Source organism: Cyrtonyx montezumae, unplaced genomic scaffold (genome assembly GCF_038088225.1).
Source record: "Cyrtonyx montezumae isolate F1298 unplaced genomic scaffold, pur_monq_1.0 scaffold_8, whole genome shotgun sequence".
NCBI lineage: Eukaryota > Metazoa > Chordata > Aves > Galliformes > Odontophoridae > Cyrtonyx > Cyrtonyx montezumae.
In genome coordinates, this window is record NW_027072089.1 from 31,817,419 (window position 1) to 31,842,006 (window position 24,588).

The following is a 24,588-nucleotide window of genomic DNA, read 5'->3' on the forward strand; positions in this document are numbered from 1 at the left end:
ACTTCACCCTGTAGCCTCTGTCACTTGTTTCCATTGCCATTGTCAGACTACTGAGGGGCCATAGGTCCCCTGTGGGCCATAGCTGAGGGCACTGGGGAACTGAAAACCCATTCCTTCCCACCATCCCAGCCAGAAGCCCCAGGCATTGCTTAGACAAGGCTGGGAAATGGGCCTGTAAGTAGGCCTGGCTTAGCAGGGCCCGGCTGTGAGAATTGGAGACAACCCTTGCTTTGAGCTTGTTGTGGTGATAGCCCTGGGGGATTAAATAGAGCCCTTGGTAAGGTTGGGGAGTCCTAGGGTGGAGGACCAGTCTTTGGCAGCCCTCAGAGCCCTGATCCATAAGCTAAGGAGAAATATACTATTGCTTACACTGAAGCCCTTGACTTTAATTTCAAAGTTATTTTGTATTTAGGAAACCTCTTGACCTAACTGGGAGGTCTATGTGGGATTCAAGACATAATTCATCTTCTGAAGAATCCATACTCCATTATACCATAAGGCTTTCCAAGAGATTTAGCTTAGAAAACAGCCTCACATATGAACATACATTCAAGCTCACAACTTGACTCAGACAGCCTAGCCAGTTTAGGAGACGGTGCTATCTTCCTTGTGCACCCCGAAGCAACAGGTTCAAAGTGCCAGCCTATTTTCTAAAAGCGTGAGATATGCCACCTACCTCTGTAGGGTGGAGGTGCCAGAGGGCAGCTGGTTGTTAGTGGCTTGCCAGTTTATAGGCAGCAGCATCCCACTTTCTTCAAAGCATCTGGAGCTGTTCAGCTAAGCACATCCTGACTCCTGTCTATATGAAAATGCTAAGAAGACCAAGGCAGAGCAGACTTAGGAAATGAGGATGTGGGGCCACAGAGTGGGAAGGGAAGAGGCTGCTTCCTACGTGAGCTTATTCTGGATTCAAGCAAATAGAGAAAAAGGACAGATGAGGTATAGAAAGAGAAAGATCTAGGGAAGGTTTAAAATTAAAAAGAGGAAGAACACACAGGAAAGAGTTTTGCAGTATGTGCTAATGCAATTGTGAAGTACAAAACCAAACCTCTCTGTATTTTGAAACAAACAAAAAGAGAGCAAAGACTATTGCTTGGGTTTGGGATGGGTTTTTTGTTCACTTCTTAAAAAACTATAATCTACTCCAGCACAAGTTCTAGCCTTGGCTGTGTATCACGTAGGTCTGGTGTTAATAAAAACTTCACTGTTTGTTTCTGTAGAAGGCGTCTCTTAAATGCCTTTAGTCTCTCAGCTACGGGTAATCAAATGTTCTACAGGAATTAGCAATACTGGTGACCTCTGACAAACGCTACCTCATGGTCACTGCATTTCAAATCAAGAAATGGGACTCCTGTTGATACTTTACATATCAGCTAAAGAGCCACAAAGAAGTGTCTGTGCTGGTGTTGTAATAGAAAACTTAGCAGTAGATACGTGCTACAGATAACAGGTTACAGTGGAGTCCCACCAACTTCAAGCCTTACTCAGCTGAAAAAACGCCAGAAAAAAAAAATGTCCCTGACAGTGGAGTATAGGAAAGCAAAAGGAACTGGGCAATGAAATGGAACTAATTACGTGGACTACTCTGAAGGCAGCCTGCAAAGATACATGAGTCTAGTGGAACCCATAATTATCAAATATAACATATTAGACCAAAAGAGGCCTTCATGGAATTTAAGAAGCAAAATCTACAGACTTCTGATGAAGTACATTAAATATGTATATGTGTTAAGCAAGAGCATTAAAATTTTCTTCACTGAGTGTGCAGCTATTTCAGGAGAAGTAAAATTCAGATATCAAATTATCCAGATCTGAGATTCAGAATTTTACCATTGTTTTGAAAATTTGAAATATGTTTCGCAGGCTACTCTTCAAATTAACATCAAAACTAGATTCTATTTCAGCTTTAGTGGAAGCAGATGAGGATTCACATTACATCTGGTTTGACTTTCTTCACTCTAATAAATGCTGCCATTTGATCCATCTCAATGACGTATAACCTCGAAATGCCACTCACACAACATTTTCAGAAAACAAAATGCAAGAAATGCAACTTTAAGATGCACTGTTCTTTGCTTTTGTTGAAGATTCTGTATTGTAAACATTAAAGATTAGTAAATTCGAGAAATTTAATGAAAAATGTTCAAGAAGAAAAAATTGTCTGTACTTTTTCTTAGAATCCAGTGACAAGTAGAAAGAAAGTCTGTTGACATAAAGTGCATTCCCCTAAGGGAGTGGCCTTATCAAGACTTCCCATGAAAGCACAAGTAGTCTCATACATTGGAAGTACAGCACTCACTACCATCATCATCTTCTCCAATTCTCAAAAATTTCTCTTTTTATGGAAAAAAATGGATTCTTGATTCAACAAATCTGTATTTCACATGTGAATGAAGGCATTCTATTTAGTAAATTGCCTAGGCTCTTACTTTTTTGAAGTGTTTAAAATCTGTGGACTTGCCTCAAGATAATATTATTCTTTGAATATTGGCCAGCTTTCATTGCATATACCCACATTTCTTCAATGTGAGACTATTGTGCGTATTTTTCCTGGTTTAGCAATGTTACTGACTGCCTCCTCTGGGACAGAGCCTAGCCAATATCTAAGATCTTTGCTGAAAAAGTGTTCAGAACTATTCTGCCTTTTCTGGATTTGATCAGTGTTTCTTGATAAGTTTGGTTCAGGCATCAACTTTGCTAGGACACCCACAACAGTTCTTGCACCTCTATCCAGAAGTCCACTAAGAAGGAGCTGTCCAAATGCACATCCCTGAATTCCTGTTCATCTTTTCCTTGAAAACGGGACATAATAGTTGTCTTATTTCAGAAGAATCTCAAATCTAAAAAAATAAAAAATAAATCAATATGCCCCATATACTTTAGTTTGTGTGATGTATGGCTTAAAGACCAAATTCCAAAATGTGTGTTTCCTATGATCCCAATTATATGAGTTTCCAAATTATCCAACACAATGTATTTATGCTTCGTCATGCAGCCAGGAAGCAAATAGGTAGCTTCAGAAAGAAAATTCAAACAGAGGGGGAACTGTTTTTTAAAACATTGACATTGATATTGTTTCCAAGACCAGGCCTGAATCCCATCTTTTCACCTCATATAAATGAGCTAAGAGAGACACAGAGACTGTCCAAGACACAAAATGACAACACCTGCCTGCACAATGCTAAGCTTGAGACTGATTTATGAGAAATCTTGTGGGGTGGATACTGCCAATTAGGCAGCCATTAGGACTGTGGGCCAGGCACCAGAGACCAGTTTTTAACAGGAATTTTGCATGGTTTGAGGCCTCATATTCTTCCTCAGGCATGTCTATGAAGTGCTTGCTTGTGAAGCCAGGATACTTAGAATAATAGAGCTTACACATATAGAACCAAAAAAGGACAGCTATGTGACCAGAAGCAGGTCCAAGCAGGACACTATGATGACAACGCTAATTTTAAAGAGATCTGGTTGTTTTTCAGTGCTGGGCAGACCATGTGGTTAAAAGGCCATAAAGCTATAACTTTCCCTGCTTTAAGAACTGCTGAAAGCCAGCTTAACATTTAAACTCATTCTGTGAAATGAGTCCATGTCCTGATGGACAAAACACCTGTGAGATATTGCATCAACAATCAGAGCAGCACTCAGTCCATCAGCCCAGTGTTGATGTTCACTGTTAGGAATCAGCCTCACCTTCTCAATCATTTTGGGTAAAGGTGAATTACATCAAAATGTGTAATATTTTAGAATTCAGGAGATTTATTTTCCCTTGCTCTCTATAACTACCAGAATCTCAAATGCTGGCTTTCTCCCTGGTGACGATGAAATCCGGACACCTATTTTTCACCTGCTTCAGAAACATCCTGATCTCAAGGCTCTGTAAGTGCATTGTATGAAGCAGCACATCAGTGTTTGTTAAAAATTAAATGCTTTGTCTATCATTTCTCAACAGATTACAGTATTTGAAAGTACAGATGAAATGACATATCTCCAGAATCCAGGATTTCAGAATAATATTCATTTAAAGAATGCTCATTACACCAAAGGGACTCTTTGAGACAATGTAGTTAGTTCACCCTCCCCATGATATGCTTTCCATTTCCATTTCTTTGAAGTTTCCTAAGCAGAAATTTTTGCAGGAAAGCAAGTGCAGACTTGACTATCTTTCTCTGTGCCATATATGAACCTAGGAACCCATGATCTTAGCATATCTTTGTGTACTAGCTCTAAGAAACGTGAAGAGCTTTTAAAATCCTTTGAAATATCCCAAAGTGAATCAGAGGCATGTGAGGCCAAAACAAATACTGCACCTGCAGCTTTTTTCCTTCACCCTTTACTTGGATGCATCCCTTCTTTCCAAGGTCCTTTCCCTTCAGCTGATGTTAGCTTGACTTGGTTTTTCTGTTGTTGCTCTTTAAACCACCATATTTCCTTCATTTGTAAAATCTTCTCTGGGCTTTCCTCCTGTTCATCAGTTTTCAGTTCACTCCTGAAGACCAGAAGTCTCTACAGGCTGTATCCTGTCCCATTGCAACCCCCTGCCCATGTGCGAATGGTTATGGCATGGTGAAGACAGGGCTCTTCATCTTGAAGTTCCTGTCACCTGATGATGGATCTCTCTACAAATGTTCTGACAGAGTTTTCCAGTATAAATCGTAACAATCATTGGAGCTTAATTTTCATTATTTGCCAGACTATAGTTTCCCCAGCTGTCTTTTTAGCTGTCTAACCTAAGAAAAGAAATATCATCTTCTGTGAGTACTCCCTGTATATCCATTATCTGGGGGAAAAAAATCCATGTTTCATCCAGCAGCATCTATATTTGAAACCCTCAGCCTCACTTATCTTCAGCTAACTCATTCTTTTCTGTCAGGAGCTTCTGCCTGAAATGCTATTTGGTTTTGCTCCATCAGAGAGTTCTGCTCTTTCAGCCTTCTCCCTCAGTACTTCATTCATCAGCCTCTCAACAGCAAGAACCACAGGTGAAAAAGCAGAATCTGTTTTATCCACAGGTTTTTTTTTCCTTCCTCCAAATACTGTTTCTGCCATTTGAAGTTCCCATGCAGTAATCACACCTATCTGTGTCTAGGTTTTGCTGCTCCTCAGCAACTCCCCTCCACCCTACAGCTGGATCAGTTTTGAACCTCATTTCAGCAGCCATCTTGTATACCACTTTGCTCTGAGTTTCTGCATCTCTCCAGCACATCCTTGCTGCTGAAAACAGATGTGCACCAGTTGTGAGGGGTAGGAAAATAATGCAGCAGTGAACACTACTAACAAGACTGGGCCTTCAGCTGTAAAGTTTTGGGTTTTTTTTTTTTAATGGATAAAACCTAAGCCAATGCCAAAAAAAGCTGGAGTGCAGTACCATTGTATCACCACAACGAGGCATGTGATGCATTGTTTTAAAAACAGCTGTAGCAAACTAGTTCTGTGCAACGTTGCTTCCTTTTTCACTTGGTTCATACTGGATTTTCCTCAAGTTCTATTCAATATTACTGTTGTTTAAAGAAGGTCCTTTCCTTAGATGTGAAAACTTCATGATGGCAAAAGAAACTTTTTTTGAAAATGAAAATATTTGTCTTTCCTTTTCCAGAAAATATATAAATATATATAGCATGATTTCCTTTCTGCAATTTCAATTAGTCACCTGCAACTGCCTAACTATTCATAATCTTAGGAAGGTAAAAACTAGTTTTCTTGTGGTTGGAGATATTCATTTTTCACAATGTGAATGCACTTTGATAAAGGTAACTCTGGGGTTGTTGCTTTGTTCTGCAGTATGGACTTTCCAATGACACTTGCTCGTGAAGGCTTTTGTGCTGCTGGGTGCAGCACATGAACATCATTCACATTTTTGTTCTAACATATCACCTGTCCTGGGGAAGAAATCCTGCTTTATATTTTAGCAGTCCACTCCTGTGTGATGGTGTGGAATGAATAGAACTTCAGTCATATTGAAATGCAGACAACACTATTTAATATAAAAGGCCATGAAAAAAGATTTTGTGTTTTGGACAGCTTAGTTGATGCAGAAACAGAACTTTAAGTAATATTTTGTACCTTAATTGTTTAAATATCTCAGCTATTTAATTAAATGATGTATTCAAGTGAACTTTCTGTCAACATATACTACCTTGAACCAACATAATTAAAATGCAAAATTTAAGAATTATATTTTTCAGAGGTAGACATATCAGTTGGCTGCTTACAGGTTTGTGTGGGCATTAGGTACACATGATTATTTCAAGGTAAGTCTACATTGCCCCTTTCAGAGTATTCATAGCATTTTAGAGTAGCACAGGCTTTTCCTTTTCGTCCTGGATAATCTTGGACCTATTTGGGACTTGGGACATTTTTTTAATGTAATACTTCTCTGAATGGACCAGGAAGTTATACAGATCTTAGTGGAGTCTGGAGATATAACTGCATCTGGCTTCTTCCCCACATGATGCTGCATATGCCAAGGTGGTCCAAGACACACTGGGACCGTTCCTTGCTTCTCTAACACATCAATCATATTGTTGACCCACTGCCTCTTCTCTGCTTCCATCAGAAGGATATTTTAACTGATGACTTCCTAAATGGGTAGAAGAGCTCATCCTGCTTTATCGGGAGCAGTTTGATATGATTTCTGTTAAAACAGCTATAGAGCCAATTCCCTGTGCTAAAATAGTAACAGGTTAATTCAGTGTGAATGTTAAATTCAAAATCAGAAACAACATATGCTCATTATTACCTTAAATTTAATAACAATTAATTGGGGAACAACAAATCCTTATTAAGCTTACACACAGTCTCAGAGTCTTCCTCAATCCTGTCTCCTTGCTTTGTCCTTCTGAGTAAATCCCCTTACTTTATTAAAAGCACAACTGTATCCTAAATCCATTTTAAACTCCTGCATTTTATTGCCTTGGCTCTTTTGTTTACTTCATCCCTCAAATTAAATTTCATATGGATTGGATCCTCAGCCAGTGTAAGCTGGCAAAGGTCTATCAGCAACCACCACTCTCTGCTGATCCAGATGATTGAGCCCCCTCCTATTAATCACTGGTCGTTTCCCCCATCCCCCAGGCAGATTGCTTGCATGTTGTTGGCAGGGTTTCTGCATCATCTGTTCATTCACTAATAACTCTATTCAGCATTTATTGGGCCAGCCCAGCCCTCTGCGCATTCAGCAGCAAATCTGCTATTGATTGCATGATGGGGAAGCAGAATCAAGCTCTATGAAGTAGCATCACTTTGTATTCTGGGAGCTCACTGCAAACTACAATGCAGTTAATTCACTAATGGCTTATATTCCTTTTGCTTGTGCCACGGTGAGGAGAAAACGTTTCAGCGCTGTAGGGGGGGTTGCATGATCATTATTTGGAAGGTTTGAGAGTCACGTCTCAAACGATGAGCTGTGTGCTGTACTCCAGTAGTGGTACACCTTGGTGCTCGTAAGGCAGGTTGCCAAAGACCTCCGAACTAAGGGAGGTAAAATTATGCAGCCTATGTTTGCCTTATTATGTGTATCAAATAAAATTGCATGTTACAAATGTACTGTGAAAATAATTTCTGGAAAAAAAAAAAGTGATCTCATGTCAGTTCATACCATCTATACTCTTGCTTTCTGTTAAAAACAAAACTGCAGTAGGTCCATTACATGTTAAATGAAATGATACTCTGAAAGGTCAACCAAATTATTAAGACAAACCACATACGCTTCAAAGAACAATTGAATGATTGATATATTTGGCTCTAGATTAGCTTTAAGACATACAAGTTTGAAAAGTATTCTGTGAACTGTAAAACCAAAGTGTCTCATAGCATTTCATCAATGATGGCAGCTACTAAAATGATACAGAGTAGCTCTAAAAAATGAAAGAATGCTTGACATTTTGCAGTCTCTGTTTTGTTTCGTTTTGTTTAAGTGGTGATTCTTTTACCTAACAAGAAATTAAGATGTCTTTAACAATATAAAACATATTAAGCGTGAAAAGGTATTAAAATATTTTCATTATGTCACTTTTTGCAGATTTGGAAAAATTCTGAAATTTTTTCAAAGCTAGTTCCTGTGATTTTTTAAGGAACATATTGCCTAAAATTAATGAATTATCTGTAGTTATTTTAAGGAGATGATTTTATAAAGTGTTTTGAAGAGTTTATTCTTCTAGCATTCAAGTTTACAGTGCATTATATATAACACTCTGGTGTAACAAAATGCATAATTATGGATGTAACTTGGAGTGAAATAATGGGATACATAGAGGTACAAGCAAATATGCCAGTTCCATTGCCTCTGTTATGTAAATACTCACCACAAAAACACAAGCTGAGATGTATTTATTAACACTAGCTAAAAAGAGAAGAACATTAAAAAGTCGAGGAAGTGATGTGCAGTGACTTGTTTCCTCCCTGACCAAATTTCTTCTCCCTGAAATAGGCCTGATAAAGAAGTTCATTTCCCTTGACTCCCAGTTTAGAGCACACCTTCGTTCTGCTTTCATTGCAGTAGCAGTCATACATATTTAACATTCATGCTTACCTTACAGACTTTTAATCCTGCCAAGATTTAAGTGTGTGGCAGTGCACAGAACAGAACTGCTTTCCTCAGTATGTGTTTTTGGCACACAGAACATCAATGAAACAGAGCCTTTGTTTTCACAATCATTATTTCTGAGTAACCATGGCTTTCAGTTTTGACAAAATTACTTTTTTTACTATATCTGAAGTTCCCTGAATACCAATACTATTATCTAAATGTATTTGTAGCTTTTCTGTGGCTTTCTTAATATGCAGAAATTGAATTTAAATGCCATACCTTTCCAGCTAAGAATCTGGGAAATTGATGGCGCAGGGGCCCAGAGACCTGTGATGTTTGCATTGGCCAGAAATACTTTTTCTTTTTTCCCCATGGCTGCAGCAAGCTGCTTTCAAAAGCCTGCTTTCCTCCACTTCTTCCCTGCCCTAATTCAGCATCTCATCCCACTGCATGACAGACAGTAATGAACAGCTTAGCAAAAGCATTCAGGAGTCTCATTCGGCCCTCAGTAAAGAAAAAACAAAACAAAACAAAACAAAAAAAAAAAACATTGGAGTAAATTCCAGCCCCAGATAAACCCAGTGTTATAGGCATTTTGTACAGACATTCCACAAAAGGCATCCATCAGTCCCAGTGGCGGTGTCAATAAACCAACCAGCTGCATGGATTGGAGCCCAGAAGTACTGAAACCTTGCTCTTCACACTGTTCTCTAGCACTTGTCAATTGAAAAGCTTTTAGCTTGCTTTATCTCAGAACAGCTTTCCCCATTGTGCCACAAATGCATTTCCTCTTGTATCCAGATGACCAGGAATACTGTAGGCCAGAAGGGCCGGAATCACTGCAGTTGGAGGAGAGGAGCAGCCCCCAGTTCTCCCTCAGAATCCAGAGGCAATGCAGTGGCTTTCCAGTTGTCAGCAAAGCACTTGGCTCCTTGCCTTACAGAATCAAGACTTTAACTGTGAAGTTTGATGCCTAGATAACCAGAGACAGTTTTTGCCACAACATGCAGAGTCTGAGTTTTCTGAAAATGGTAAAAGACTCTACTGATGGCAAACAGAGCTCCTGAAGAGTTTCTTATTTGCTGTGTTTCTCTAGAATGCAAAGTAAATGACTTTTCCTACTTAGACTGCCACCACAAACCTTTATACCTGGGCTCCTGCAAAATTACAGGGTTTTCTAAACTGTAAATGAATAAGCTGCCTGTGTTGATTGTGAATATTGTAAATGACAGTGAAAACAAAAGCTTATGAAGAGTGAGTCTTTTTAGAGATGCTCAGACCTCACCAAATCATCACCTGGTAGAAACAGCAGCATTCCATTATTTTATGGGACCAAAACAAGCTTCCTCAGCTAAGAAACCGTTCCACTGTCTTTCAACTCCTATGTTAAGGAACACTATGCACAAGTTTGTTTCTGTGGAATGTGAGTTGTATTTTCTTAGCTATTGAAAGCAACAGAGAAGCAGAGAAGATACGGTGTTCTGAACTCCTTTTTTACATGTACACATGCTCCTTTTAATCACATTTACAGGATTATGTCAGCCTTTCATGTACAGCTCTAGGAATGACAGTAGCACAGTAGGATCAGGCCTCTATATAGCCAAAGGCTGCCAGTCACTATATTTAACCTGCAAATTATTTTTGCTGTGGAAACTACTTTCTTTGGCTTATATTCTTTAGGCACTTCAGACATACCAGACTGATCCTGCTATGAAAAAGATGCTAACTCAGCTGTATTTCTATGTTATGCCTGTATTTAATGTGGATGGATACCATTACAGCTGGACAAATGTAAGTACTATCAGTAGAATTACTAAAAATATTGTTCAGACAGGAAGATTGAATACTTATTACACCATTCAAAGGTGTATAATTTCTGTATAATCACACACATCACTTTGTGTCACGCAAAAGTGAAGTAAATTAATTCAGTTAAAATAGAATACTGAATATAATTATCAGCTTGAGCTTGTGTGTGTGTGTGTGTGTGTGTACAGATAGATTTCTGTCAAAATATAGTAATATTGCTAATTAACTATTTTAAAACTTGCATTTAGGATCGATTCTGGAGAAAAACAAGATCAAAGAGCTCCAGGTTTTGGTGTCATGGGGTTGATGCTAATCGCAACTGGAAAGTGAAATGGTGTGGTAAGTCTGGAAATACTTTGGTCCAGCAGTTCAGATTACCCTGTATTTAATTATCCAACACAGTAAGTAGGTTAGGTCACATCTGTTGTGAAGTGTTCTCTTTTCCATTGTTAAAGTTGAAGCTGCTTTCTCACAAGGCAGGGCTTAAATGTTCCTTCTATCTTAAGAAAAAAAAAGTGTCCTGAACTTTGGAAAAAAAGTATCTCAACAGATAAAAAGTTTTCAAGGTATGTGTGGCAAAATTAAACTGCACATACAGCTATGTGTAGCTACACTACAGTTCTGCAAAATAACTCATTCAAAGCACAGTATTGAGTTTGGTCCATCACATTTCAGAATCTACCTGACTAAAACTTTAGGAAACATTTTAGACTTCGTTTTATTTAATTAATCTCATCTCTGAAATGAACTTAGTTCTGGAAACAGATTTGCTTTGTTGGCCTTGCAGAAAAATCTGAGAATATTTTAAGACCATTATTGTTAGTGATTTAATGAAGAAAGAATATACTTTAAAACGCGTGGAGATCAATTTTTAAGCTCCTTGAATTTCTGCAAATAGTTTCATAAAAATGACCTAAATTTTGCATATGGAGAATACAGTAGTAATGAAATATTTGCAGAAGATTGGGAATCAATCAGCTGAAAAAGAACTTATAGCAAGATGATGCAGCTCTTACACAGAAGTCAGCAGCTACACAAGTTCTGCTGCAATCAAAAGTAGTAGCCCTGCATTATGAAATATAGTGTTATACACCTGCTGACCTGCTCTCCCATCTTGAGCAACTTTCTTCACCTTCTGAAATTGTGTTTACACCCTTCTAACTCAACAGCCCTCCCTTTGGCCCAACCCTTTTCCACTGGGAGTCTCCAGGGGTTTCCACAGTGCTGATTGCTCGCAGTAAGTTCTGTGCGATTTGACCTGATTCTAAGTAGATGTTCATAAATTGTAAGGATGTAAATAAGTGAAAATAATCTAACCTAGAGTGATTATAAGTGTGACGAGGGTGAACAGAATTACACATTAGATGCAACATAGACTTGTGAAATGTGCTTCCAATTTCACAGAATCACAGAATTATTAAGGCTGGAAAAGACCTCTAAGATCATCTAGTCCAACCATCAGCCCATCTCCACCATGCCCACTAACCATGTTCCCAAATGATACACATCTACAGCTACACATTTCTTGAACACCTCCAGGGACACTGACTTCACCACCTCCCCGGGCAGCCTGTTCCAATGCATCAGCACTCTTTTGGAGAACAATTTTTTCCTAATATTTAACCTGAACCTCCCCTGGTGCAATGTAAGACCATCTCATCCTATCATTACCTCCTTTCAGGTGGTTGTAGTGAGATGGGTGTCAGCCTTTTATAACAACTACTAAATTTATAGCTATTTGCTGTGAAAAGAGGACAGACATGGAAGCAGTTACAGCTGTTAGATGAGAATCCCTCCTTTACAGAAGATAGTCTTACTACCATGGATCTTCAAGGCAATTTTATGCTGCAAAATAATGTAAAAATAAACTGAAGTCTTGCATTACTCTTATCATCTTTTAACTAAGCACATCAGTCACAACTGGAGATATTTTGAGGACATATGTTTACTATTCAGAAGACAGCCACCAGCATAGTGGGAATGTGCATTCTATTACAAAGTCTTCAGAGCCATATTATAGTGACCTATTGGTGGGACTTTCATATTCACACTGTGTATTTTCCTTCTGGTCCTAATTAATCTTTCTTTGGTTCAAATCATTCTGCTCCTCCCTCTCCCCTGTCCCCTGTATTAAAATGCTCTCACTGTATTGAAACTCACAGTCCCAATAATGTTTACTCATTTTTCTCTAAATGAAAAAGAGTTTTTCTGGGCTGACAGAAACTGTAACAATACACACACATTGTGTGTTGCAATCCACTGCTTGCTGCATTTCATCTCTGCACTACACATGAAAGACAGGTCCTCACCCTGACTTTAAAAAATAAAAATTCTTCCAAAGTTGCTCATCATACCACTAAACAAATGCCCTGCTTCCTGCACCAGACTCCAAATTCCACCTTATTCTCTATTTCAGCAGAGAATAAAGAGCTCTTTCATGGCCTAGGCTGACTGGTGCTCAGAAGATCTTTGCCCAGAGCCCTGTGTTCTCATTAATACGACAATAAATGAAGCAGAGAAGAATCTGGATCATATCACACTTTGAGGCTTGTGTAATCACGATGCATTTAAAATTGAATCCTGTGCACACCTGTAAAAACCTTTTAATACAGTTCAGTTGCACCTAGTGTTTGCAGGCAAGGCTTGAACTTCACTCTGGGCTCCCAGGCAGGTGTGTTACGGCAGAAGCCAGCCTCAGCAAAGCCACACAAAGCTACTTGGGAAAGATAGCACAGCATCCCCTTTGCTCTCCTCTTCCCATTTAGTGCAGGGTTTTGATGTAAGCTTTATGATGTTGCTTCTGTGTTCTCTAGGGGCTGAAAAGAGGGCTATATCACTTACTGTGGTAAATGTTACTGCAGCCCTTTTTGCCTAATATAGCACACAGAAATTGCAGACAGGCCTAGGTGAATTCTGACTGCAAGATCTCTGGGGTACAAATGCTCTTTGATAAACATATGTGCAGTAACTAGCACAATAGTTTAATGTGCATGAGATAAATCACAGAATCATAGAATAACCTGAGTTGGAAGGGATCCATAAGGATCATCAAGTCCAACTCCTGAACTCTTGTAATCACAAGACAGCCTGGAAGGGGAAAGAACAAGTGATCGTTTTGCAAGGCAGAAGGTCATTCTGTGCCTTCTAATCAGTCCACAAGATCACAACTTTAAAGCCAATAATGAGGTACTAAGAACCAAATCCCTCCATGAGGCAAATCCTGTGAAGGGGTTTCCATCCAAAGCTCCTGAGAGAGAAGCAGTAGGAGTAAAAATTTCCAGTACATCCCAATTTCCAGTGCACCTCATTGCTCACTGAGGATATTGCCTCACTCTGGCAGGAGTGCTGGCTGCAAGGAAGTTTAAGAATCATGCATCAGTCATCTATACTACCAGTCTTGCTCTGTATCCAATCAGATATTGTCTTTCCAGTCTCTTCATACATTTCCTTTGTACTTTTGATCTCATGGGACATGCTGGAGGAGACTTGTTGTCCACAAGATATAAAAATATGGCAGCATGATGTTTTATGCAATTCCATTGTCTTCTCAGGACTAGAACTGAAATTTTACAGTAGTTGATAGCACTGTTTCTTTTCTTTTTTTTTTCATCTCATGTTACTGTAAAAGAACTTGTAACATGAAAATCAAGGATAACTTTACACTGTCCATGGGCACCATGGAAACTCACCCTCTTTACCATCAGCCAGCTTCACTCAAGGAAAAGCATTAACTACAGCTGGGATTGCAAGTGGCTCATGATAGTAGGCTGAACAGATTAGAGAACCTCTTCTTCACTAGAAGTAACTAAACTGAGTCACATTATACCATTGGGTCCTTTAACAGTTAGCTTATGGGATTATGCTCTTTTTTAAGAAGGAGGCTCATTTTCATGGTTCAGCATACACCACAGCTACAGGAGATGAAGCATCCAATAAGAAAAAAATTAAAAAGCAATGGCTCTGCAGGCTTTGTGAAATAACTTTCCTTTAGCTATATTATCTGACAAGACATTGAGGCAGGGTGCCCTCGAGATTTAGATGATATGTTGGCCATCTGTTCTGCAGGGAGGACACCATCTGCCCTCAATATAACCCTTCCACATCCACTGCTATCTAAGCACTAATACCTTTTGATATCCTCACCTGAGGTCAATGAATGATAGCCTCATTTTTCCTATTACAAATGAAGTTGCAGTATAGGATACTGTCACTGTACTTTTACTTCTTTATTTATTTATTTGCATTAGGGTGATTGCATAACCCCGTTCTATTTCATATTATTATGCATTCTCACACACTGCTTTTTTTCTTATTATTTGAAGATGGAATTACTTACTATAGAAAGGAAAGTTAATAAAACACTGCTTTTGTAAGTTCCTGACGGCACAAGAGAATGTCACAAACAAACTATTATTATTCTGCAGGTCAGAGTAAAACGTGGCCGTTTGAAACCACAGTGGATAAAAGAGCAGCACGGATTTGCATAAAAATTGTTCTTCTAGGCCCAGGACCTCAGCTGTAAATGAGACAGTGGCTTAGAACCAGAATTGTTAGATGATAGAGGAACCACTGCTACGTCTCCTTTTCTGAGTTTCATCTTTCACTACCTCATCGGATATTACACATAGGCTTTGCTTCTGTAGCTTACTGCCACCTAAGCAGGATGATATGGTGAAAGAAATCCTCACAATTGAACCCCTGCCCCTTTTTGAAAGAAGAACAATCCCTGTGCAAGCTGAGATTATTTCTATTTTAGCTAACAGAGCAATCATCCCATGCAGCACATCAATTTTTTTTTTTCTCATAGAGTTTGTAAGAGTAAAAATAGGCAGTAGTCGGGGAATTTCTCCTGTTTCAAACCAGTCTCTAAGGTAATGCATGTTGAGGTTTGCTACCTACCATTGCAGCTATCACTTTATAAGTTACTAAATAAAACTACTCTTAGAAGCTGGATTTGTCTTGGCAGTGACTAGTGACAGAGACATAGTTCCCTGATTTCAAATAAACCAACTGAAACCCTGCAATGGTTTTAACGAAACTTCCATGCTGGAATGCTATCATAAAGAGTGTCCCTCGTATAGAAAGTTACAGAAGAAAATACTGAAGATGAGTGAGGTCACTCTGTTTTTTCTATTGGATTAAAAATACGCCTTCTAGGAGGCATTGTGTGGAGCTGGCCACTTGGCCACTTGGTGATCTACTAGATGAGCAGACTGCTGTACTGAGGTCCCAGTGGCTCGTGCCCACCAGGCACATGAAAGCAGTTTGTTTATTGCTTTTTCATGCTTTTGCACATAGGTCACGCAGGCTGACCCTTAGAAATTCTGTGTTATCGTTCACCATCAGCTTTCTCATTCCATTCTAGATGAAGGTGCCTCACTCCACCCTTGTGATGACACCTACTGTGGTCCCTTCCCTGAGTCTGAGCCTGAAGTAAAGGCTGTTGCTCATTTTCTTCGCAAACATCGTAAACAAATAAAAGCGTATTTGTCCTTCCACGCATATGCACAAATGCTGCTGTACCCTTACTCTTACAAATATGCAACTATTCCAAACTTCAGCTGTGTGGTAAGTACATCAGCACTGGGGAGAATGCAATTCACTACATAACTTTTTTTTGGTATGATTTTCTTCCGAGAGAACAGTTGTTCCTTCCATGCTCTTCACTTATTTAATACATAGCAGTATGCATTCTGGATCTGCTAGCAATTTCGTTTCTGATTATATAACCTTCACTTGAAATGAGTCAGCAGTAATTTGATTAAAATGGTATAGTGCCTTCCATCCATCAGTCCCTGCAAATTACCTGCTAGCATAAATCCCTGTTTTTTAATTATAGGTATTATCATTTTATTTAATTTTATTTAATTAACAGTAAGAGGAATTATGTTGCTAAGTCCTTGGGCATCTATCTGGAATTCAGTCCATTCATGTTCAGAACACCTGAAGCACAAAGAAGGTCATCTTCAATTTTATGGCCAAAATAAAATTGAAGTTGTTTACATCTAATCCATTAGAAGAGAAATCTGGTAGATTTCACTAAAAATAAAGCTTCTATTGCTTTACGTATCAATCTGCTCAGGCATAGTCTTTTTATCACTTTAAGGCAAGCAGTTAATTAACACCAAGTGCTTTGGAGCTTTTGTCTATTAGGAGAATAAATTAATAGTGTGGATTTTGATGCAAGCCTATTGATCTATGAATACATACAATTCATGTATTCCATGCTCATTCAAATGCAGGAAAGCTATTCCCCCTGCCTGAGGTTTGAATTCTGTTTTCAGCCAGCCTCCTGTGCACAAAGACCTCCCTTTAGCCCATTCTCCCAGGGAAGTGTTGCTCAACCTTCACTTGCTGTTTGCTCCTGCTCACAGGCACCCACTGCAGCAATCAGCAGCAAGCCTCTTTCTTTTGCCCTCAATTCTTGGTAAAATTACATTGTCCATATATCTCTCATTTTGGTCTTGAAAGTTACAGTGACATTTAGCTTACCGGTTTAAGCTTGTTTACTTCAAAAAGAGCTTAACTGCATCTTAGATTTATCCTGTGCAGAATAAATGATGTGTTAGTCCCTGGAGACTTGCTGAAGTTTCACTCTGCTGCCCTCTGAGAAGGCAGAGCAGCAAGCACTGCACAAACTGAATTCTTTGTTGGTTTATTTCTGTTACGACACTTAATTTCATGAGTTACCAAAATTTCTACTGCGTGATGTCATTCTTGGGAAATAGAGCAAATTAGAAGTTATCTATGCAGCCAGCAGAGCTAAAAATATAAGATCTGTGGGGGCTGACCGTAAACAAATCCATGAACCTTGTTTTTATTCTACCTTCTCCACCCTCTTCTGGGGAGTAGCAAAGGGAAAGAAGAGCCTCCCAAATGAGCTGGTAACTATTACTTACCAAAAAAATGTGCACTTGGAATTTTAAACCCCAGGATCTCATTTCTTTGAAGACCAGCAGGTGCAAGCATACTTTTTTTTTAGAACAGCCAAAGCAGAAAAACACTAAGACGTGATGTTAGGAAGACTCGGCATCTCCTCTGCAAGACGATTGCTGGGTATCAGCAACACCCAGACTAATGTAAGAAAACAGCAGACATGGTGTCACAAAATGGAAGGAAAAAGAATCTCTAAAGAGTTTTCACACACATCACCAAGTCTTTAATGCATGTTCTTATTGCTTGGTGGTTACTCCCTTTCTGAGATAGGTGACTGCCCCTCAGTGCACACACTTTCCATTCACAAGTTTTAGACCAAAGGAGCCCATTTTTGATGAATGCTAAACGTCCCCTGAATTTGTGAGACCTTTGATCCATCAAGCTCTGCATCAAATGGAGTGATGTGTAGACCTAAAGCAATGAAGAAAGAGTCCAGGACAAATGGAAGACAAATCCCAATTCTAAATATTCTGCCAGTATTTGGAATCCATCATTATTTTTACTACAGTGAGGCAAGAACAGGGAGGTTGGAATAACGAAATGAAGTAATTTCCTGTTATTTAGAAAGTTCAATGTGGGTGTCAGAGTGAAAATGAATTGAATACTGTTGCTTATTTATTTATAAGTTTTAGTATTTGCCAACAGCCAAAGGCTCCATCATCTGGTGGCTCCTTTGAACAGCCTTTAATATTTGAAGTGTCTCAAATGGTGACTTAGGCTGAGGTTTCAGATTCTCCAGCTCTCTTGTAGAATTACAGCGCACTGTGAAGTGGCGGCCCATTTCCCGCTGCTGATGGAGCAAGCTTTGCTAGTCTACATGGACTGTGTACAGAAGACTCTGCACATACAACAGATAGAGCATTTGGTGTTAACAGAGGGGCACGATTAATCCCAAGCAAAATAAAGGGTGTTTCTGTCTGGGTTGTATCACTCTAGAGAGCTGTCAGTTACCATTTAGATTAAAGTGTTCAATTATTCAGAGTTGCTTTGAAAGGGGAGAGCTGTGTACTGATCACAACATGCATATTCTGTTCTAATTTATGCATGTCTCTTATTAACACTCTCCTGAAATCTGTTCTTTTAAGATGTTTAAAATGTAAATTGTACTTTAAGATTGAAGAAAAACAGTGACAGCAGAAACATTTATTCACCTAGAGAGTTTTACATTTCAGCTACTGTTCACTCCTTTTTTTGCTGTACAGTCATTGACTGTACTGTTTACAGTGAGATTATATGACACAGCTAAGCTTGTGTATCTCTTCATAAATATCTGACAATTCTGTACAGAACTTTCTCCTTTATGGTGCTCAAAGGCTAGTTGCTTGGAAATATTTACAATATGATCTCCATGGCAAGATGCAGATCAGCACAGTCCCAGTTTTGGGCGCATTACCCAAACAGTGGATGTGAGCAGCAGCCCTCAGAGCTAAGAGTAGTGGGGGGACACCTGCCTACATGCCCTACATACCTTAGTCCCTCCCAGGCTGACTTTTGGGTACTTGCTGGCTCTGTGGAGAGCTCAGTGCTGTTGTGCTGTTTAAAAATGGGAATTGCCCAAGTATTTCTTCACAATAATTTCAACATGGCTCGCCCTTTTTTCTGTCATTGCTCTGTAATGTCTAAGTCATGCAGGGAGCACTCTCCTTCATGGCTGTGTTCTCCTTTCCATGGCATATATATTGGGACATCTGCCACAGCTAGAGCCTAACAGGGTCTGACACCTCCTGGCCCTTTGGTTGGGGCATCCACATGTGTAAGAGGGGAGCAGTCCAAGGACAGCACTTGCCTCTGCCTCAGGCCTCCCATCACCTTTTCATGCTTGGTGTGGGTGAGTCAGAAGTCACCCTTCAGCACCAGCTGGCTGCCATATCCCAGTCCTGTACCAACCTCAGTAGTGCAGCTTCTCATGGAGGAGGTATGATGGAGATGAGGGGTGAGCTGAAAACACAAGGCCACAGCCTCCAGCACAACAGTCCTACACTGAGAAATGAAAAAAAAAACAAATTGAGTTGTGCCTAGCAGAGTTTCATAATGGGGTTAAAAAGTTGTTCTTCCCTTTGTTAAGAGCAGTAAAATTAACTGCCCAAAGTCCTGCTTGCTCACCAGTGTCACCAGTGAGTAAAAATAAATGTGGCTTGTTCTGTTTTGCAGAATGACATTTTAAAGCAGTTTTCTCTAGTTTGTCTGCTAGAGTGGATAAAGATCCACAACAGGAATGTCTGTACAGGTCAAACCAGAGATTAAACCAGAATCCTGACTCCTGACAATGGGAAAGGAGTGGAAGTTAAGAGAAGGTGAATAAATGGAAAGGCAGGTACAGAGTAATCCTCCCTAGTGCACTCATCCATGTCCATTCAATAGCACTGTAAGGACTAAGTTCATCAGGAGTTGCATAAACTGTACTACAGATCTTCAGGAAATAAAAATACTTAACTACTGCAGCTTTCCACAGAGGTTCAAATTCCAGCAGTTTCTAGCTCCAACGGTGTTCTGTACAGGGAGATGACTCTGTGTTTTCTAGGTATCCCTGGCCTTCACTCTACATTCTGCAGGATCCTTTCCTCTGAGAATACAATATTCATTTTCTTTTCAAACATTTGCACTGTTAATTGTGACCCTCAGAATTTGCAACGAGCCAAGTATTCTGCATCCAGTTTTACAGGATGCCATGAACCTTCTAAATAGAGTACATGCATACAGACCTTGATGCAGATTTTCCTTATACAGTTCGGTATTTGCATTTCTGCAACGGTGGAAATGGATCTCTAGGCCCATGTCATCTTGTCCTAAAGGAGGTTAGATCAGTGGTGAACATTCTCCAATCCATCAAGATTCTGGAGTTTAGTTTGCTTCTTTCCCTCTTCTCTCTTTGCTCCCTTAACCACTGTACAACGTAGTCTTCAATCACGCAGCAGAAATGAGGTTTAGCAGGCAGTGAAATATATGTGCAGCTGTTGGCAGAAAAATGTTTGCATATCTTCTATTCTGCCTAAAAAAGAGATTCTTTTATCTTACCATCTCACATTGACCAACATTTGTTGTGCACTCTAAATTGGTACGCATATACCTATAATTACAGATATTTAATGGCTGATCATTCACAGTACAGTGAGCTTTTATATGCCAAGAAAATACTGAATCAAGATCTTAGCATTAGGGCATTGCTGTCAGTAAAAATAAATAATGCATTTCTTGCTTAAAATCACTTTAGATTAGCTGCCATGGACTTACAGAACAAGGTATTGCACCAGTGGTCAGTGACACATAGCTCAGTTTCCACCCCCAGTGCAGTATTTAATTCAGAATCTAATTTATGCATTTGTTTTTCTCCCCCATGCAGGAATCTGCGGCCTATAATGCTGTTAATGCTCTTCAGTCTGCCTATGGTGTAAGATACAGATATGGTCCTGCATCCAGCACTTTGTGTGAGTTTCCCTCTGACGCAGGTTTATGACTACCTGTAACAAGAAGGCGACCACATTTGTTATAACAAAGGAAGCAAATACTGTTTAAATGAACTCTGCTCCCATTATGGATGGTGAGAAAGGAGGAAGAAGTTTTGTAACTGACTCATTCAGTTGATTGCAGTAAGATTAAGCCTGTTGATGCAATAGAAGAGATTAAATTGCAATGCATTTGAGAGGGTAAAGCTAGCAAGTAACATACTCAGAAAATATTGAAACAGATTTTTTTTAATAAAAGATCTTTATCAGATACTGCTAATGCACTGCAAAGTTATGAAGCATTTGGGAGAAAATAATTCAAAGTAGTTTTCATTTTTCACCATTACTCTGTCTCTCTCTCTGTGCCCATCTGACAGATAGAGCCATTCAGAGAGCTCATTCCAAACTCTAAGATGATCTCTTTAAAACCCAGGTTTCACATTTCTTAGTGTTTAAATGATGATAACTGGCAGCAATGATAACTTTATGTAAATATCTTTCAATTTTCAGAGAGAGATCTCAAACACACTTTCTCTTATAAACAAAATGTCTTTAAAATATGTCCTTTAAATATATAAAGACATTTGTCAGACAAGCTCTCAGCGCAGACAGGAAAGAGGAAATGATATTCAATGGGTTTCAGAGAAACACCACTCTCTTTACTTTAGCTATGAGGCCTGTATTCATTTGGCAAAGATAAGAGACTGAAAAAGTGAGGAACTTAAGTAAATAGCAAGATCTTTCACAAGTAATCTCCTGCATCTCCCTTTCTGTTGCTGTGTTTTGGTTGGTGCTCTACATGTCACACTTTATCATGGGCCTCCATCTCGCAGCACAGTCATCATCTTGTGCTCATTACAGTGCAGTCGTTTGCTGTGTTAAAGGATGAGCACTGTGAATTAATGCTAGAACTGCACAGAGGAAAGCAGGCAGCATAGGAGATGGATCTTTATATAAATACAAGTGTCTTGGGTAATCAACATATGAGATAACAAAAAACATAAGAAACACACTTCCTATGGAAGGTTTGTTAATATTAGACATCATCTATGCAAATGCTCTCATGCTGTAAGAAAATCATGAGACAATGAGGCAGAAATGAAAATAAATTTTAAAAACACTTTTAAAAGGAGAATGTAGTTTATTTTATCATCTTTCTCCCTTCTCTCTGCAAATGAATTGACTGAAAAAAGCTAAAGTTAAACAGAAGAGCGTTCAAGCAAGAGTCCAGCTGGGAGATCTTTGTGGCAAAGCTTTAGTCTGCTCTTGCTTGGAGACAAGAACTGTTTGGGGCTTTATATAATAAGTTTACCGTTATTGAAGTTTCACTTTACACAGAGAAGTCAGTTAGTAATTCTTTCCTGTGAAAATCCAGGGTCTAATCCTGTATTGGGCTGATCACCTTCACAAGGTTCTGGGCATCTCTGATGAGTATTCAGGGTCAGGGAGCAGCACCTCGAGTTGCAGATGTACTCACAGTGCACAGTAGATAATATGCCACAATAACTATCCAGCACTTTCAGCATGACCTGCACTGAAACTGTTGTTTGTTTTTTTTTAAATAGTTGCTGAATTCTCTATTTCAGACGTGAGTTCTGGCAGCTCTATGGATTGGGCCTACAAAAATGGTATCCCATATGCGTTTGCGTTTGAGCTGCGTGACACCGGCCACTATGGATTTTTACTTCCTGAGACACTGATCAGACCAACCTGCACGGAGACCATGCTTGCAGTTAAAAATATCACTTTTCATCTGCTGAAGAAATGTCATTGAGAGCTATTTCTAGGTCCTGGAACTGAGAATTTTACTTCCAGAATGCCTTTCAGTGAATTTATCATGCTAAGCTTGGCCTAGAAGCTATAGAAGATAATGGCAAATACGGTATTGTTTCTACTAGATTGACATGGCTGGAAATGGAAAAAAAGTCCATGAAGTTGATATACTATCTTAGTTATCCATTTGATGTAACATGCTTAGTTCTTTTTTGTGATATATCTTTGATTCTCTGACAGGGACTTCACTGGGACAGGTCCAGGGCCACATATAGATGCCTGAGAGAAAACTCAAGTTCCAGGCTGTCCCTGGCCTTACTGCTTTCCCAAATATGAAGACTTCCCTCAACAGAGTTTCTCAAACTAGGGGATAAAGTTTACATTCATGTATACGCACTCTGTACCCCAGCACAGGCCCCGACTATTGTATTACTATGGCAGTAAATGGCAGCGTGGCATATAGCTCCAGCTGGCTGTGCTACAGGTAGCAACGCGGCTTTCTTTAGCATGTATGCATATATATGTATTTGCACTTCTGTGATTTCTTTTCATATAATATGAGATTTGACCCAAGGTTTCCTTTAACTGTTAAGAATATCTAATTTCTGATGCGTACATTGGAGAGGACACATTATGTTTGAAAGTGTATCTCCCCTAGAGACATGTAAGAATTATAATTAAATATCATTGAACTATATAGTACTGTGCTTTATGGAGGGACAGTAGCTGACAAAGCAGCTTGACGTGACTTGGGGCTTGGAACCGGGCAGGCAACAGGTTCTTTTGAGTTTTGCTGTAGTCAATCTGTGCCCATTTCCACCAGCTGAGGATATAGCCTTAAAATGCAATTATGGTGCTAAGTTATATTTTATTCATCGGTAACCTTGCAGTGAGTTCTGTGGCTATGTGGCTGTTCTTGGAAGTCATATTTTTTGCATGCTTTAAAGGAATTAATAATAGATTCTTAAGTGGGACAGAGGTGAAATCAGAAGCTTTACAGCTCAAAGAGAATAAGCACCATGTTGGAAAGAATAATCATGAAAGCACAAAAAATATAACATGTTGAGGTTTTTTGGGTGCTTTTAAAATAGTATTTTTTTCATTTTATTATATCTGCAAAAGCATATATTTTACTTTATTACTTCTGAGTTTAATCTTATGCCATAACAATTTAAATAAGATGTATTTGTTAATAAAATTATCTGAGGCTTTTGAAGTGTTCTTCGTATTTTATTTCATTGTTTAGGCCTTGGTTCATGGGTTTAATAATTTTCCTCATTTGTAAAACATTTCTGACACCAAAGATGAAACACTTGAAAAAATCTACAACCTCTCTAGATACATGAACTTAGCAAACAGACAACATGTGTGAGACTGGGGAGCACTATATTTTAATATGTCTTCTGAACTGCAAAAGGCAATCAGTTGAGCAAAGATGACAGAATCTCATTCTCTGAAAATTTAATATTTTCTTATTAAAATGTATTTATTTAAAACAAGTTTTCTGAAAGCTTGTTCAGATTTGATTAGTTCAGACTTGTCTGAGTAATGTGAGATTCTAATCTGCTTTAATTAATACTTAGGGGACTGAACTCTAAAAATATCTACCCACTGGTCATCTCCCATTTACTTATGACCATAATTACTAAATATTTTGAAGGCAGCAACAGAAATCTCATGCTAAGTAAAAATTTGACAATCAGTCTTGATTGTGTGTAAGTTAAGTAGTACCGATTGTCAAGAGTTATTCTGGATTTAGGTAATATGATTGAACTATTACAAGGACGTGTGGTACTGAAGTGAAGGACAGAAGGTGTGAAAGATGCCTGATCAGAATAAGGTAGTTTACTGCTGTAGTGCTGCAATACAAACTTTTCCACATGAGCCAGGAAAAAATAGATACATATGTGATGAGCTGATTCCTGTCCATAGTTTAATGGTTCAGCACAAGAAATATTTCAGCTTTATCTCCATACATCACATCTCCACTGGTACTGAAAAGTATTTGAACTCCTGAAATGAAAATTAAAAAAAAAATAAAGAACAGAAAAAAAAACCCACAATTTTTTCAGTTAAAAAAGTTCTTAACAAGTATTTTCACAG

The 24,588-nt window shown here is 38.9% G+C and overlaps 1 protein-coding gene across 1 annotated transcript in view; it reads left to right on the plus strand.

Annotated features, from left to right (window-relative positions):
* The window catches only part of CPA6 (carboxypeptidase A6), a 46,936-nt gene extending 24,450 nt beyond the window's left edge, over positions 1 to 22,486 (plus strand). Inside the window, exons 7-11 of the mRNA XM_065752651.1 lie at positions 10,205 to 10,315; positions 10,582 to 10,672; positions 15,699 to 15,901; positions 20,610 to 20,694; positions 22,299 to 22,486. Coding sequence (XP_065608723.1) covers positions 10,205 to 10,315; positions 10,582 to 10,672; positions 15,699 to 15,901; positions 20,610 to 20,694; positions 22,299 to 22,486 — 678 coding nt within the window. The remainder of the gene's footprint in view (positions 1 to 10,204; positions 10,316 to 10,581; positions 10,673 to 15,698; positions 15,902 to 20,609; positions 20,695 to 22,298) is intronic.
* The last annotated feature ends 2,102 nt before the right edge of the window (positions 22,487 to 24,588 follow it).